Source organism: Phalacrocorax carbo, chromosome 5, assembly GCF_963921805.1.
Source record: "Phalacrocorax carbo chromosome 5, bPhaCar2.1, whole genome shotgun sequence".
Lineage (NCBI taxonomy): Eukaryota > Metazoa > Chordata > Aves > Suliformes > Phalacrocoracidae > Phalacrocorax > Phalacrocorax carbo.
In genome coordinates, this window is record NC_087517.1 from 53,170,090 (window position 1) to 53,188,041 (window position 17,952).

General features: G+C 40.6%; 1 protein-coding gene across 8 annotated transcripts in view; it reads left to right on the forward strand.

Annotated features, from left to right (window-relative positions):
* The window catches only part of BRSK2 (BR serine/threonine kinase 2), a 333,778-nt gene that overhangs the window by 274,392 nt on the left and 41,434 nt on the right, over positions 1-17,952 (forward strand). For 6 of the 8 annotated variants that reach the window (XM_064452485.1, XM_064452492.1, XM_064452484.1 and 3 more), the window contains 4 exons: positions 4,255-4,419; positions 5,127-5,224; positions 10,375-10,525; positions 14,375-14,440. In XM_064452485.1, coding sequence (XP_064308555.1) covers positions 4,255-4,419; positions 5,127-5,224; positions 10,375-10,525; positions 14,375-14,440 — 480 coding nt within the window. The remainder of the gene's footprint in view (positions 1-4,254; positions 4,420-5,126; positions 5,225-10,374; positions 10,526-14,374; positions 14,441-17,952) is intronic. The other 2 variants (XM_064452489.1, XM_064452490.1) reach the window with 1 other exon arrangement.

Here is a 17,952-nt window from a genome sequence, read left to right on the forward strand (position 1 = left end):
AGGGGGGAAATCTCTAATTGTAATCTCTGAAATACCCTCCTATAATGTCTTACTAGCAATTCCAGAAGTAAATACTGTTTACATCAGACTGGTAGCTGATCCCCTCTGTTTCTTCATAGAGTGAAATCAGCTGACTTCCTCTGTGCTTTGATCAGAACTGGAATAGGAAATAAAATGAAATATCATTGATCACTTTTATTATTATTCTAAATCTCCTCAAGATTTTTGCCTGGAAGTTTTCACCTCTCAAAGGACTGTTGTCCTAGGCTCACATGCACAATTAGGCAGGTATTATTTCACTACTTTATGCTAGATTTAGAATGTGAAGATTTTTTTCTTTGCAGACATAAGTGTATGAACATTTTTGTGTACTTCTTCATGAAGGTCAGACTCTTTGATGATTGACACAGTAAGCAGGTTTTTACCCCAATGGAAATGGCATATGAGGCTGTTTTCAGAAGTAGAAACTGAGTTTTGCAAAAGCAAGTCTTCCCTCGACTTCCAGTGCAGTCAATGCAGAGAGAGAAAGGCTCTTCCAGAAGCCTGTTCAGATTGCCTAAAATGAAGTTTCTGCTCAAAATAGCTTCTTTAATGAGTCAGTCTCTCATTTTCTCTATACTCGCCATGGATTGACCTGAGGAGGTTAACCTCCTTTGGCTAAATTTAGTCTGTGAATAACCCTGCCAACTCCAAAACTCAACTACTTTCATCTGGTTAATGTTTCACAGCCTCTTTGCATTAATTTTGCCTGGAAATATTGATGCTGACAGAGAAGGGGTGGTTATAAGTGTTTTTACTCTATGGCTGTTTTGCTCAGTTCTTTCATTTTTTCTTTCATTTTTTCTTTATTTCATGTAACACTACTAATCTATGTAAAATCTTAATTCTTTGTCATATATAGGTTTCTGACCTGAAAGTTGTACTCAGGACATATAAGTGATTTCACTTAATTCTTCAAATAACTATTAAGGCTGTTGTGAAACTGAGGAAAAGATTTAATTGCAGACTAGGCAGACAGGGAAAGAGGTCTTGAAAGTTGAAGTCATGATTCATAAACCTAAAAAAAAGGAAAAAAGATAAACCTTTCATCACCAACCTCCAGTTCTTCTTGCTCTCCCACCCAAATTAATTTAGTGAGATTTTTTAAGTCTTTTTAACTGAAATAATTTATTTTTACCTCAAGCACAGATTATCATAAGTCAGCAAATGAACAGCAGTTATTTTCACGTTTTTTTAATAAAGCAAGAGGGCAAATAAAATTAGCTATTATGATAAATACATACTCCTGTTACACTGAGCTATTGTCCCAATTGTGAGGGTACCAAATTTACTAAAATCAGAAGAAGAATAACTGTACCAGTTCTGCTTTGCTTTGCACTGATGCAAATGTGCATTTTGGTGAGATTCATGAGGGAATTTCACGGAGAGACGGAAAAAGTTCACCCTGGTCTGGAATCACAGCCATTGTATGCATCGATCCTCACAAAAGAGGATGGGTTTTAAACTAGCAATTATATTCATGCGAGCCTTTAAAAAATATACGTGATTTGCAGTATTCATCGTGTGACATTGTTTGGTGTCTATGTGGGCTGAAATGCAACAAATTTGTCACTCTCTGCTAGACTGAGAATGGAACAGGCAGGAGAGTCATGCCAACCACAGCCCAGCCCCAGTGATTTTCATTTCCTGAAGCACTGAATTACATTGCCAAATGATGAGACACCTCTTTGCAGATTTTGCTTGTACCTGATGAGGAGGTGTGAAAATTCCTATGTCTGAGGCTGACCATGTGCAGGGCATAAGGAAAAAGCCACTTTTCAGTGCACAGAAGATGGCAAGCTGTGCTCTTAAGAAATGGCTCCCATGCTGATTGATGTAAAAGAAGCTTGGAGGTCATACTCTGCTATAGACTAGGGCAACTAGTAGGAAACCCAGATTTTTCTGGAAATTTTCAAAAACAATAATTCTTTTTAATCTCTTTAAATTGCCTTAAGGACATCTGCTTGTAACATAATGAAGTATTTATTAAGTCAATACTTTTAAAAAGTGAACTCCAGATCATTAAAAAAGAAGAAACTCTCAGCTGCTGTTCAAAGGTCCATCCTACAAGAATTTATCTTAATGACAAGGTCATCACTGGCTTTAATAGTGCAAGGTTATGATCTAATCATTGCTTATTACTTGCTGAGAGCTAGATCCTGATCCTAAGAGGTAGGAGTAGCTACCTCTTAAAGACAGGACACTCAAGGAATAAGATGTTTCTTCAGTTGAACAAGGATTTTTGAATCTAGGCCTTACACACAGGGCCATGGTGTCATTGTAGAAGACACAGACCCTTCTGCGAGACTCCAAGGAGGCATCAGAAGCTGTGTTTTAGTGGTCTGACACACAGGAACGAATCCCAAGGAGCAGATTCTGTCTCTGTTCTGTATATTCTGTTTTCGGTCCCCTAAACTGAAAAAAACTGAGCAGGGTGTGTGTGAGTGCTCATGGGGATCCCATCCATGTTGTTATGACCCATGTTACACACACCAGACTCTGAGTCCATGACATCTATCCAGAAGGGCTAAGCACATTTTCACTGCTTCAAGAGAAGATAAAATGAAAATTTCTGACGTGTCTTTCTGCAAGTGATGTCCCACAAACATGGTTAACAGAGCAGATGCCTCGCAATTGCATTTCAACTCGCTTGAAAATAAATTGCAAGTAGCACGCAGCAATCTGCTGTGATTAAGGTGTAGTGTGTTAACTGTCCTGTCCCAGCATCAGAGCCTTGTCTGCAATGACTTAGTATTGCCTTCTTATGTTGGAGGAGATAATTAATCTGCCTTAGCTGTCTTTCTGGTACCCTGGCTGAGACCTTGAGCTCATGTGTATGATCTTACCAGAGCTGCTTTCTAACCTACCCAAGAGAAATTAGGTGCGTTTGATTTGGAGATACATTTTTTGTGTATATACTTGGATAGCTGACATCTGAGCCCAGAGCATTTTAAACTATGTGAGTAAGGTCACAAGTTGTGTTCACCTTATTTCTGCCAGAATCAAAAGGAAGAATCTTCTGCCCAAGCACAGCCCCCTAAACAGCAAATGCTGACATCTGATGCATCTTAAATATTCCTGATTCCTGTTGCCCACCTTAGGAGCCTGGACCCAACAGTCACACATTTACATCACATAAAGAAAAGGGAGGACTTGACCCACAGAGTAAGAAAACCTCGACATCGCACAAGGCATCCATTGAAAAACAGCAAATATTCAGGGCAGACAGTTTCTCCAACCAAAATAACCACCACTACCAAAACCACCTCTTCGGGTGGATAGAGTTTGCATAAATTGCTCACTGTCTACTTAAATAAAATCAAAGGATATTCAGGGTACCTGCAAAATATATCATTCAGTCGGTTATAGATACCCTGACACCTTGACCTGTTTCTTACAGTCAGGGCTTTTAATTGCAATGAATAATCAATATTTCCTGAGTCTAGTGAATGGGATGAAATAATTATGCAGGAAGCCTGGGTTAACTACTTTTAAGAGAGTCGTATGCTCTACCGCTAATGGTGTATTCCTAGGTCTGCCGCTGACCTCGGGCATCACACTTGGGCCGCAATTTTCAAATCTGCACGTCTGAAGAGAAGCAGAGATTGTCATATTTGGACGTGTAAATGAACAGCCTGGTTTCCTAAAAAAAACTTTAAAGTGTGTCAAGTGGGGACCTGAACACTGAGGTCTCTTAATCATATTGGAAGTTTTAAAGGAAGAAACTGCTCCAATGCTGTTTGTAATGAGAATTGGTGGAAAACAGTGACGGTTTGTTTGCAGCTCCTTCTTTGAAAGAGAATAATTCAGCTTGCACTTTTCAGCCTGATAGCCTGAGGTCTGACCTGCTGATGAGACAGCATCTCTAAAACTGCATAGTGGTTTATAAATGTTTGGCATTAGGATACTGAACAGTTGCTTAAATTATGAGGGCAGTGGTAAGTGAAGCTCCTACTGACTTTCTGACTGAATGCAGACATTTCTCATTAAAGACCTAAATCCACAAGGTGCTGGTCACTCTTAGACTTCACGGTGGTTTCTTCTGAAAATAATATCTGTCTGGTTGCGAGCTCTGGTCTCTCAGTGGGAATTTAACAAGCTATTTCCATCTGTTGCTGCAGGCTGTGTTTAGGAGTACAGGTTCATTTGTGACTCATGTTTCTTTTCTCTCCTTTCCCTGTCCCCTTTCTTTCTCTCGTCTTCTTTCCTCTGCAGAGGGGGTAAGAACGAGCCAGAACCAGAGCAACCAATCCCTCGAAAGGTGCAGATTCGTTCTCTCCCTTCCTTGGAGGATATTGATCCAGATGTGTTAGATAGCATGCACTCATTAGGCTGCTTCCGTGACCGAAACAAACTCTTACAGGACTTGTTGTCGGAAGAGTAAGCACTTGCTCAGTCTTAATATCAGTTGGGTGTCCATGGGCTGGGACGCTTATAAACCTGCGGAGAGGTAGAGGTCACTTTAACATGTATCTTGCTGTGAGGGACCAGTAGCAACTTCTCACCCTCTGGCTGCTCAATTGCTAGTGAGCTGTTGGGAGCAAGCACTGAGCCTTTCTTGCACCATGTGTCAGAAGCTCACAGCATATCTTCCCTTACTGCCATGCAAGGTCACTTCCTGAAAAGATGGGCCATGCAGTCCGAATGGGGAGGTATCATTGCTCTGATTTGTGTTGGAAATGCCTTTATCGGCAAATTTTTATTTATTTCAATCTTACACCTGAGAGCTGGTGTATTTTCTGAGGTGTTAAGAGACACATGTATTGGAAAGAGCATTTAGAGGCTCAGGAGACCTGTCTTGCTGCCACTTTTGCTTTGGACTTCCTGTGGACACGTTACCTCATCTGTCCTGTGCCTCTGTTCTGTGTGTATAACATGGGAATCATATTTCCTTTTCTCACTAGCTGGTTGTTGGAGACAGCAAGATTCTCAGAAGCTTTGTGGGTTGTGTATCTAGCTGACAGGTATATGAGAATTTCCAGCTTATTTAGAATAACTATAACTGTTTGTTTGATGAGAAGGGTTTATCTACATGTAGATTTTTTTTCTCTTCAAATTTAAAGAATTTTCTTCTTTTTTTTTTCCAGAGAAAACCAAGAGAAAATGATTTATTTTCTTCTGCTTGACCGGAAGGAGAGGTATCCTAGTCATGAAGATGAGGATCTTCCCCCTAGAAATGAAATAGGTACTACAGATATGACCTCTGTCACCATCAACTCATCTCAACTAGTTCCTCTTCAACTTTTATTTTTAAATATATACCCAAACCCTAGCACCACTGTTACCTTCCCACTGAAACAGTGTACAGCACTGTTGAGAATCCTCAGCCTGAGGTAGGCAGGTCTTTTCTGTGGTTAAACTCGGCTTCATTTTTTTCATTCATATGTCTGTCTCACAGTGCAGAAGCATCCAAGTTGGTCCTGAACCAGATCTTAAAAAATACTTTGTGGACCCACAAGCTGGATCTATGCAAGCAGATGAGGTTTAGAAGCAGTGTGGTCTACTGGCAGAATTTTCTAATCATTAGTCTACATGCAGTATTGCAGAAATGCTGCTCCCAGACTTGAGCTAGTAAGACTGTGTAGCATTGCATCCCTATGGAATTATATATGTACACATCCTCTTTTCTGTAGGTAAATACATACACTGTTTAAAGTATGAATAATATTACATACCTGTTTATAGTACATACATCAAACTCCCATGTTTTTAGACTATCTTAGAAAGATTTTTAAAGCTTAATAAGCTGTAAGATTTGTATCTTATAAAGCTCTAGTGATACCGCTTCATTTCTGAAGAACTGTTCATTAGTATTTTAGGGTACTGCTGATTGCCAAGGACTTCACTAATCTAGACAACAGGAAAAATGCTTCCCTGAGGAGCTAACTATATAAGTGACTCTTGCTGTGCAGAGTGACAAACGTTAAACTAATAAAGGATTAGTCACTTCTATCAATGACGTGACATAGCACTTTTACATAGTAGTGTTGTGGTTTTCAGGTATTGTATTTCAACACTTTGAAGGCTAGAAACAAAGTGCTCTTTATTTTCACTGGAAAGTCTGGAATCTCCCAAGCCTGCAGGGCAGCGGTGTATTGAACTGTAAGTTTGTTAATACTCCATTGAATTATTACTGTATCCAAATTCCAGGCTCCAGGCCCTATAATTTTGCAGGGAAATCTCTTCTATGGGAGAAGAGATGGAAATTCTTAAACACAGTAATTTTTAAACTTTTACCTGGATGAAGCTACAGTGAGCATGTTAGCAGGGATCCCAATGAAGATGGGTAGTTGTGCCAACTGAAGGTCCTGTGGTCAAAAGCCCCTTGCTCAGTGCAGTTTGTCATCTAGCACTTTACTCATCAGCTTTTGACTCAAACAGATTATCCTGCAATGTGAGGACACCATCATCTTGTTTTAGAAATGCTTTTGTCGTAAGAAAAGAAGCAAGGTGACTGTAGAATCTTCATATCCAGCATGTAAGTGAATACGTAGCTATGCCCTAAATTTATCATATACATACCTTCCACATGCCAAAGTATTTTCATGGTTTGAACTGAAATATTATGCTCTACTCTTGTATTTTTTTTGTACAAGGAGTGAAAATGTTCCCCAACAGGGAGACACTATTCTGAATGTATCATTGTGCTTCATCAGCACATTTTAGACTCTTTGAGCATTATTCTTTGAGTGTTTGTAGGTTGTATTTCCTCTTCCACAGAGGGTTTCCACCTCCTCTGTTCCCAGCAGTATCTCTGAGAACATGGGGCAAGGTTTAATTAAGACCAGTCATGCTTCTGATGAATATCTCATCATTAGCCATTAGCAATGGCCTTGCACAAACAAAAAAGAACAGAGAAAAAGTAACAGATTTAATAATTGCAGCTTGAAGAAACCACATTCATGAGTTGTGCATCGCCTGAGCTCTTGCAAAAAAAAAAAAAAAAAAAAAGGTGCCTCAAGGTGCCTCTCAGAGTATTTTGCCTTTTCCTCTTTGCAAGTTAGGTCTCAGAAGGGATGGATGCAGGTGAAAATATGGCCAGCTGAGACTAACACTTTCTTCTGGTGTCTCTTTTGTATGTTTCAGCTATATAAAGCTTTCTTAAAGGTCCAGGGAAGAGCCACCTTCACCATCTTTCAAGTCCAGCTCCATTTTCTTTACCTGTAAAGATAGCAATGAGAAACTTCTCAGTAAAATGAATGAATGTCAACTAATGTCTCCTTGAGGAAAGCGCTTTTGTGGGGTGGAGTTTCCTAATAAACCAGAGAACAAGAGATTGGGCCAGATTAGCCGTATAGTATATAGGTGCCTCATACAAATTCAGAAGTTCAACCTTTATGTCCCACCTTCCAGATCAATGCCTTTTTAATTGGATCATTACCTATACGATTCTCTCTTCCTCTGTAAAAATCCTTAGAAATGGCTTCAATTTTCTGATGTGAAATAAATGGAAAATGCATCCCCAAAACTATCACAGATCCAAACTAGGACTTAATTTTTTTCCCTCATGTGACATATTTCCAGAGAGTCAAGAAAAGAAAGGCAGACACCTGAGGTTTTCCTGTTTTTAATTCCTGTGCTTGTGCAAAATCTTCTACTGCTTTTATATGACACCACTTTAGTCTTTAAACAGGATGGCTGATTATTTAACGATTTCTTTAGTATCTTTAGATTGGGCAGTGATGACAGACTCAGTGCCCTGTCATTTCTTACTCAGACCCTTTTAAAAAATACGTATAATACTTGCTACCCTCAGCCATGTATAGTGTAGGATTGCAGACAATTTTAAAGAGAAATCAAATACCTTTATTAGAAGCTCAACCACATTCATGCAAGTTTCTGGATGTATTTTCCATCAAACCTTTGTGAATTGCTGTTATTGAATTTACTGGTGTGTTTCACTATCTGCTCTTTTTGCTTAGTCTCTCCCTTTGATAGTTTAAAAATACAGATTGGAAATCAGTATCTTCCAGCATCTTGAGCAGCAAGGACTGATATGAAAGAACCATTTAGCTTGTTAGCAATATCCTTCTCCTCCTTAATTGTTCTGTTGATTCCCTCATGGTCCCTCTGGTTACTGTCCTTCCCTCAAGCTTTCTCTTTCTGATGGCTGTACAAAACACTGTTTTTCAAGTCTTTAGCTAATTCATCTTCAAATGTTTTCTTCCCTCTTTTTTAATGTCCACCTTATATTTGGCCTGCCACTTTTGTAAGTGTCACTCAGCTAAACTTCCATTTGCTGAAGTCATCTGTTTTGAACATGTTTGGATCAAATTGCCTTTTAAAATATCTGTTCCTGAAATGTTTTTCTTGCCTTTTTCCTCCTTTCTTGTTTAGACTCTATTAATAACTAACATTGATGCAGTCTGACCTTACTCATTTCCATTCTTTTGACATTAACTGCTTTCTTCGTCTTCCTTCTTCTTCCTTCTTTTTCCTTTCTTTTAAACTGCACTCTTCCACTTTCCTTTCCCATGTCTGATATCCCTCTGCAAAACTTGTATCAATCCACTGTTGTTGATACCAAATGCAATTAGATTGTTGTTATATGTGTTACTCGGCTCTAGTCACACTTCTGATACCAGCACTGGTCCTGCGGGATGAATCCTTTCTCATTCTTTGAACTTGTTTGAAGAAGCAGAGGTTTGATATGTCTAAACTTCATCCCAGCTTACTTTTGACCACTTACATGCACGTTCGCAGCTGAAGTCACGCAGTGTAACTGCTTTACTAAATTTGTCTCCCTTTGTTTTTCTCTTAACTTCATGCACCATATATTTTTCCTAATCTGGAGGTCATTACCCCTACTAGTATTTTCTGCTACCTTTTTATTACTGGATGTAGTTTGAAATGGAGTGAGATACAACTGCTTTCTTTCTAATTAATTAATTTTTAATAGGAAAATTATTACTTTTAGTACAAAGAACATTTGTGTTATACAGTAATGGGGTCAGTTGTTGTCACTAGTCCATTTGCATTTGAGCCGTCTTTGCTCATGCTCATTGTTTCAAGAATAAGCCATGCCTTAAAGGGATCTACTTCTAAAAAACATGATGTGAGAGAAGAAACAAGCAAGTAGATGGGGGCGTGAAGAGGGCAGGATAATAAAAATAATAAATAGGCATAATAAAAATAATGCCATCAGACTAGGCAGTAGAGGTAGAATTGTCAAATGCAATATTACTGGTTTTACAAAGGAATCCTGGCAGAGGAAGAAGCCTTAGGGGCTGAGCACTAGGAGCTTCTTTCTAACTGCAGGACTGAAGGAGGCCTGTTTTTACAGGTGGTCACCCTCCACTAAAATTAAAAATGTGTCTATAAATAGAGGCAAGCCCAAACAAAGAAAAGAAAATACTTCTGTATTTTTTTCTGCCTTCCTTCTTTTTACTGTTTTGATGCCATGAGAGATGCTAGTAATAAAACATCTCAGCGGCTCTGAATTTGGTTCCCTGCTTCACCATGGAGGTGTGTATGGTTTGGCAAGTCACCTAGGAGCACTTTCTGCAGTGTGGTTTGGTATCGAAAGACTCTTTTCACAGCAATTTAGGTGCTCTTCAGAACCTCAGTAAATGTTTGTCAGCACCTTTAGGAGTGAATTGCCTTTAAATATCTCATTCTTATACCTCAGTTTTCACTTCAATACCTCATAGAGGTATTGAATACAAAGAGTAAAGCACTTCAGTTGCTATGGCAGTAAAAGCTGTACGATGACCTCTGAGATAAATTTTAGTAGCTCTCATTGGAAATTCTTCTGAGGTAGACAAGTATGTTTAATCTGTAATGCTGAAGGAGGAAAAATATAAAGCAGTAGGGAAAACCTGAAATCTAATCTTAAAGATGCAAAAAAGGGTATGTTTTCAGAGGAGAACGCAATTCTGAGTTCAGAGTGTACTCATGTCTCTGTGTCGCATTTAATCTAGCTAGCAGAGACGTTGAAGGCAAGCTCTAGCAACCTGAGTACATATACAGGATCCCTAGATGGCTTATACTCTCACTAACAGCTTGTGCTATAGCCCCTGCTGTCATCTTGTTATTACTGTTATCAGCTTTGTAAGGTAATTTCTGCAAGCTATGCTATAGTTGTACCTTTATTTTACAGTGCTCATACATTCAGGGCAGTAGCAGTGCTCCTTCCCTCTGTAGATGGATTGCAACTTATGTCTTAACGTTTGCGAATTTGGAAGAAGGGAGAGGCTGCAAATTATCATCTCCGTCATGAAGAGACCTGTCTCTGTAGGGGAGGTGTGAGAGTGAGATTGCTGAGAGAGGATTTAACCAACCTATGTGAGGTAAGTTACAGCCAAATTCAGCTGACAGCGTTTTCTTTTCATAAAGATCCCCCCAGGAAGCGTGTGGATTCTCCAATGCTGAACAGGCATGGGAAGCGGCGGCCAGAAAGGAAGTCGATGGAGGTTCTCAGTGTGACAGATGGCGGCTCTCCAGTCCCTGCTCGCAGAGCTATTGAAATGGCCCAACATGGACAGAGGTGGGTCCCTCCTTTACTCAGGAGTCCTGCCTGTCTGGGTTTGCTACCCCCTTTTATCTTATACATACAAAAGGGCTGTGGAGCTTTTCTGTTCACACCAGCACTCATTACAACTTTCAAGCACATTTGCAACATGATCTGGCAGCCAGCAGCACTTATGCACACAGGACGAGGAGTCCTGCCAGGGGCTTAAGGGTTCGCTTGCAGCTATTGCTCAGGAAACCACCACATCCTCTGGGCAAGATTCATCTCACCTCTTTTTAACTGTCAAGAACATAGGCATTCAGTCTCAGCTTGTGATGCAGGCTGTCACTGAGGGCAATGGGGACAGACAAGGGCTTTGGAAGGTCTCAGATACTTATGTCCTCTGTTCCAACAATCTTAGATGGGCTAAATTGCCCTCTGGTTTTTCCTTTCTGTCTCCATAGCCTACAACAGGAATCTGGATTACTATCTTGGATTAGGTGCCTAGCTTTTGGGCATCTGAAGTTAAATGAGAGGAACCCCACCCTCCATGTCATCAGAACAGCTTGAATCTGGAAAGCCCTGTCCAGGCATCTGTAGATGCCTCTAAAATGTGCTGTCAGAGCCAGCATGCATCTGACCCACATAAACTACCACATGCCTGTAAAGTGATGGAATATGTATAATTTTGCCTCTTTTCTATCAAAGAAAGTGTCAGTCTTGTGGAGAAACAGCAGAGGAAGATGGTGTCTCCTCAAGGCAGGTTCTGGGAGAGTAAGTGAACTATGGAAGTTCACTTTTGTGAACCATGGAAGTTGCTTCCTTAGTCCCTGTGACTAGCCTAAGGGAAGCACATGCATTTGGATTCACACTTGCATAAATCAATCAATATAAAAGAACACATCACATATATGTATGCTGATGATGCTGTAATTTCTGTTTCAGCTTTATGACATTATTTTTTTGTTCAGCTGTTAAGATCTGCTCGAAAAGAGCCTGCTGTGCCCAGAAACTCCATTTGCTGACTGAGAACTGGGTAAAGAACATGAAATAATTTCATGTCCAGAGGCCCCTAGAATTGCTGGGAAGTTTTGCTCTTAGAGTTCTATCTACCGTGAGGAAAAGTGGTGATTTCCAGAATATGCTAGGACTTATTTCAGACTGGATATGTGGCCTTCAGATACACTACCATAAAGATTTTTCATTTTAGTGTAGGTTGGAAACCTGTCTTGAATATGTGGTTTGCTTTGATGTGAGGTCTGGGCAAAGGAATGTTCAGGACAGGGTATGCTCAGTGTTCCTCATAGGCCTCAAAGTGCCAAGGATGAACAGAACACTGACAAACAGTTGCTCACTCCTTATCCAGATTGCAGTGTTTAATCTGGTACCTGGTAGATGCATGGGCCATGAATCTCCCAGAACCAGACAGAGGTGAATGACTTTCCCTCACCCCAAGGCTGCCTGTGAGATGCAATACTCTGTAGCTGTTTACAGTAAGTGTCCAACTGTGTGGAACAAATAGGAGGTGTTAGATTGATCCCACAGTTTTCTGAGAGCTGAAACCTTCTCTTCCAGCTCTCAGCTTTGACTTTGGATTCAAAAGTCTGAAGAAGCAGCAAAGCTGTGTCTTGCTATCCAGAGTATTTCTTTTGCTTTTAAATGTCTCACTCAGTCCTGCACATGAGGAAACAATTGAAGGCAAAAAGTCTGAGGCAAGTTCAGAGCAGAGACATATCCAGGCTACATACCAATAAAGAAGGGCTTTGGCTTAAGGAGGAAGCAAAACCTGCCAGGCACAAATGAGATACAGGGCAATGTCTACAAAAACTCAGGGCTGGACATAAAGGTGTGATTAAGGGTGGAGAAAGGGATGTAATAACACAATGATTGATGATGATGGGCTTGCTAGTGCTTGTTTTGGAAGGGGTTAAAGGGAAGATGTTATTTTACTCCATGTGTGAGCTTCCATAATTCATACCATCCACATCGACAGATGACAACGGCACATTTTGTGTTGCTGGCAGGACAGTCGTTTATAACGTGAACTGGCTTCATTAACGAACACCATTGTCTGGAGACGATGCATTGGTGATGGGGCACCATCTGTTAGAAAAGTCAGTAACAAATTGACAAGTGCCTTGCACCAGGAGTGGGGGATTTTTAATGGCTAGTTGCATATTATATTCCATGAAATGACCCACTGACAGTGGATTTTGCAGCAGTAGGAGGGCTCAGATCCCACAAGTGGATTCTTTTTTAAGAATGACATTTTTTGGTCTTGACAGATGACTATTCAGTGCTTTTATCCTACAATACTAGGAAGACAGGGAGGCAGACCATGGAAACAGGTCTCCCTGTTTAATCACAGATGACTTGTGTAAACATCCAAAGACACAGAGCCATTGCTTCTTGAGCTGGCAGAAATACTTTTCTGGCCAGTGGGCAGAACACACCCATGTGTCTTGTGATTTAGTCCTATTGTCCTCTTTCCCAGTAGTAAACAGATGTTTGCTTGCATAAAGGGGATTTATGTTATAACCTCTGGTTTATGTGTTTGTGTGACGAACTGTGCTTTTGGTAGCCATGTGGAGACCCTGCAAGTGTCTGTTCTTGGCTTGTTTAAGGGCGTGTATTTCCGCTGAGATTTGAAACCTGGTAGCCTTCAACTGTACGGGCTGAAAAAGTATTAAATGAAAAACCATAGTCCTTCAGTGGCTTAGTTTTGGTTAATGGAGATGGGGAACTTCGCACAAAGGCTGCTCGTTTAGCTTACAGACTCCTTGAAATGCTTGTGCTGACCTCTCCAAGTGTTCTCCATTGGGTCTTCGTATGTGGTAAAGTTAGTATGCACAAACACCAGCCACCCTAAAACTGGTGACTAAGTTTTGTTAATTCTTGGTTTTCCCTCCTAGCTGTCAACTAAACGGGTTCATAATTACATCTTAATTGTTTTTGCTGTTGTGGTATCCACACCTCTCAGACTATCTGGCATTGCATTGAAATGTCAAAAGAGAAGAGCTAGGTTTTGAGCTTAGTTTAGCACCAGCTAATTTATCCCTTGTGCCAAAATTACACAGACTAGGAAGAATTCCATGGAGGTTAGAATCCCTCAGGGATATGCCAGAAATTTTCAGCAGCTCTGCTGTGAGCGTCCAGAAACTGTTCTAAAATGGGCTTCATTAACTATTCATTTTCTTCTAGTTATTGAAGTGGATAGTTTGCGTGAAAGATCAGCTAACATTAGGAAGAAGTGTTCTGTGAAACAGTGAAGCATATTACCAGTGAAAATTATTACAGAGAGCTGCCTTTTCAGCAAAGCGTAGGGAATTTTGCTTCTAAGCTTCAGGGATTCAGACCCAAGATGATAAATAAAGGCATTTCTCTATACACTGAGTATAGGGAAGAGAGCTGGGTGTAAGTCATAATGGAGCCTACAAATTAGAATACAAAATGGATTACTGTTCCTCTAAGAGGCTCTATGGTCTGATTTTAACCTTTTCCCAGATTGTGCCCAGTGTTGAGGTCTTCTAAAAAAGTCTGAGGAATGAGCGCTTTGCAATTTGTGCCTTCAGGCATGGTCTGTTTTCCCTGGACAATGTGATGAAGTAGATGGTACCTGGGGTTTCAATTGGATAAATAAGAGCAGGGTTTACAACTATGTATGGGGGAAATCATCTTAGACCTCAGCAGTCAGGGGAAGATAATGAACTTCAGCACTTTGTAGGGTTGAGCCACAGTTGGAAAGTGGAAGAAAGGTTTTTCAGAGCATTGCTTAAAAAGGGGAGGATGGGTTGGGGGGCTGGGTGTCCAGCATTGCTTCAGGTGACTCTCTTTTATAAATGTCCACAGTAGTAACTCTGTTTTCTCGCTTTGTTCCTGCCATAGTAAAACAATGTTCAGTAAAAGCCTGGATATCTCTGAAGCCAATCCCAAATTCAACAAAGAAGAAAGGTATAAACACTGACAATATGTTCCTTTCCTCTACCTCACTGCTGAGACCTTAAAGATGCAGTACTTACCTTCTCTGTGTGGGGACATAGCTGTTCTCTCTTTAGAGAGAAACAAAGAGGGTGGGATATTTATAGCCCCACGCCACGTATGTTTTTGTACTGTACCATTCATTTGAGGCTATCCCCAATGCAGCCTTTGACTGTACCAACATTTTCTTCACTGAAATTTCATCCTACTGCTACTTCTGGTGAGTGAGGATGCCCAGGGTAGAAAACATATTTGCTAAGACTGCTTTGGGAAGGATTGGAATATAAAACACTAGGAAAGCCCAGAGTGCTCCACTCCCAGCACTAGAAATAGCAGCACAACTGAGTCAGTGACAACAGTGGTAGGAAACTTCGGAAATCCTGTATCACAGAGCAAAATATCAAGTGCCTGTAGGTAAGAGACAAACTCCTTACAACTACCCTGGATGCACTGGAGAACACAGTCATGATTGAAGATAGAGTTTTTGGAGGATGATTCCAGTCTAGCAGTTCAGGTGGCAGATCGTGAAGGATAACAAAGGGTAACTCCCAGCTGTGACTAGAGGCACAATGAAAGACATGCAGGCCACCAGATTTAGGGAGTTTAAGTGGACTCATGTGGGTCCATGAACAAAAAAAATTTTTAGACTTTTGGGAAGGTTTTTAGTGGACATGTTGTTCCTCAAATTCTGGTCTCAGACGAAGAGAATTTTTCTCTAATGTCAAAAGCTGGCATCCCAGTGGATAATTCTTCATCAAAATGTAATCCTTATACATTTTAGACAAACACTAGGCTTACCCAAAGGTTGGGAGTGTTCCGTATCATTCAAAATGGGGGAAACAGTGGGTTCCTTAAAGGAACCTATGGACTTCACAAACCATTCTTCTTTCCATTCCCTTTTTAATAGACACCTTTCTATTTAAAGATAAATGTGGCCATTAAACCTCAGGAGACTTGTAGGATGTGTGAAGCACAGCCCCTGTTTTGGCTTTTTGCAGACCGAGGCAGTCCTTTGTGGACAGTGTTTCAAGTCATGAACCTGCCACACTGAAGAACATCATGTATCTGCAGGAGAGACTGTGCCTCACGTAGTGTGTAAAGCACTCTCTTTAAGATGCCAGGATAGGAACAAGCATTGGACCCAAACTGTTAGAAACCTCTAAGTTTCACAACCATGAAGAAGTAGTGGTTACACAGTCTTTAGTGGCTGGGCTTTCCTGGACTGTTACTATAGACATGCAAATTCCTGTTCCTCTCTCCCCGATATGTAAGTTCTGTTCTTGAACACATGGCACTTCTTGCATTAAAAGTTAGTCCGAAACTACTCCAAAGATGAGCTTTTCCACAGTAATTAAAAGCCAGGTCCAGTAAGAGAAGTGCAGAAATTTTATCTGTGACAGGAAAAGGGTCTTTCAGCAGATGTTCCAGCACCATTCTTAGTCCCTTTGTCCTTCTCTAGCAGCTGCTACAGCTGTGTTAGGAGCTGAGGAAATGACCCTTCAGTAACCACTGGGGGAATTTCTTACATACACGTGGGTGTTTCGTGTTCCCTCTCAAAGGTGATATTTTTCAGAGTACAGGAAGAGAAGATTAGGGCACTGCATGAGGATCACCCAGGGTCCTTCTCCTTGAAGGACCAGACTCATTTTAGGAGGATCACATTCACTGTGGTTTTACCTCCCTCCCACTTCTTAGAGTTAGGATGAAGGACCTCAGTGGTGGGAAAGTGAGAGGACCTGGATTCTGGATCTGTGCACAGCCACATGAAAGAAACGGATAGTCAGCAAAGAGAACCCCAGCAAAATGGGGCCAGCTAATCATGGTGGCCATTAAATTTTTGGCCAGTGTCTAATTATGCAACTTTATGATGTCTTTTTTAAAGGAATACTGCATCTTTAAGGGTCCCTTCCCTCTAGATGCACATGGTTGTCTTAGTAGCTGAGGCCACTGTCCCTTTCTTTTTCTTTTTCTTTCTTTCTGACTTTCTCTTTCACCCCCTCTTTCAGTGCTTCTCTTCTTCTGTATCTGGGTTGCTGCAGCTCCGTAGTTCACTTGCTTCAGTATTGTAGGGAATGCACATGTCTGCGCTTCTGGGTCTATTGTGTCCTGGGATTGTTCATTTTTTTTAAACCTCATTTCCCTCTTCCTTTTCCCTATTGTCAATTTGCTTTCCATTCTCTTTGTTAACTTCTTCAGTGCCTTCCCTGTTGGGAAAATGACTTGAAAGAAAAACTAATCAACCTTCTTGCACCCATTCTATTTACATTTTAATATTCTGCATGTGTGAATATGGGTGTATTTTCTGTATAAATATACACACACGTTCCAATATACAATGGGTGTCAATTTGCTCTTCTCACTTAGATGTCTGTAGGTAGACTTGTATGGGTACAACTGAGGACAGCATTTGTCCCTAAATATATTCATACATATGTATTTGTATATATATGAATTAGATCTTATGCAAATATGCACTCCAGGCCAAAATACAAATGGGGTGTCACTCAAACACATGAAAAAGAACATACTGGAATGCTTCTTTCCACTTCTCTATCAATGCATAGCACAACACCTTTTTCTTTCTCTTCTAACTATGTTTTAATTTTAACTTTTCTCAAAACTGCCTTGCATTGCCCAGCCCAGCATTTGCAATGTTGATGTAACCGGAAGCATGGCTAGTTGCACTAAGCAGTAAACTGTGAAATCTACTGGGCATATATTAAATTTGGCATTTCTGTTGGTGACTGTCTTGTGGAGAATGGATTTTCCTCACCCAGCCAGAGGTAGCTCTGGCAGCTTGGGAGCCTGTTATAGACAATTGAAAGAATGAGACAGAGAGACAGAGAGGAAAAAGAGCACTGCATCTGACTTGAAAATAATTTGGCTTAGTAACACGCCAGATTTTCTAATCTAATCTTTGTTAATGTGAAGAGATGGTGACACTTTCCTGAGTTTGCTTACCTGCACCCTGAAAACTGAATAACCTGACTATCTTTTCTATATTGAATGCTTTGGTTAGTAGTGAAAAATTAAGAATACTGAAGTTTTTGATTCTCGCTAGGCTTCAAAGCCAACATGCCAGAGATTCATACTGCTTTTAGAGCTGCTGTTTCAGACTCTTTTCAGCACGGCATTGATTTATTCTCCATTCACATTTGAAAGATTTTCTTTCCAACCTTTAAGACCCAGAAACTGAATTTATTTTAAATGAAAAATGAGATCCTGGAGCACAAGATGGCATCCACAGAGATAAGTGCTGGGTTGCTGAGCTGGTATGTTCTAGCTGATCTGAATTCCTGACTATAAGACCATCATGACTATAAGCTGCTATCAAAGCAGGTTCACAGCTTGAGCTACAATCTTGTACCCTGGGCTCCCAAGCTGGCTCAGAAATGCATGCTTTAATAACCAATATGTTTCACAGTTCATTCATGGCAAAAAAGTACTTCTTACCAGGCCAGCTTGGGGGACAGAGGGACACTACC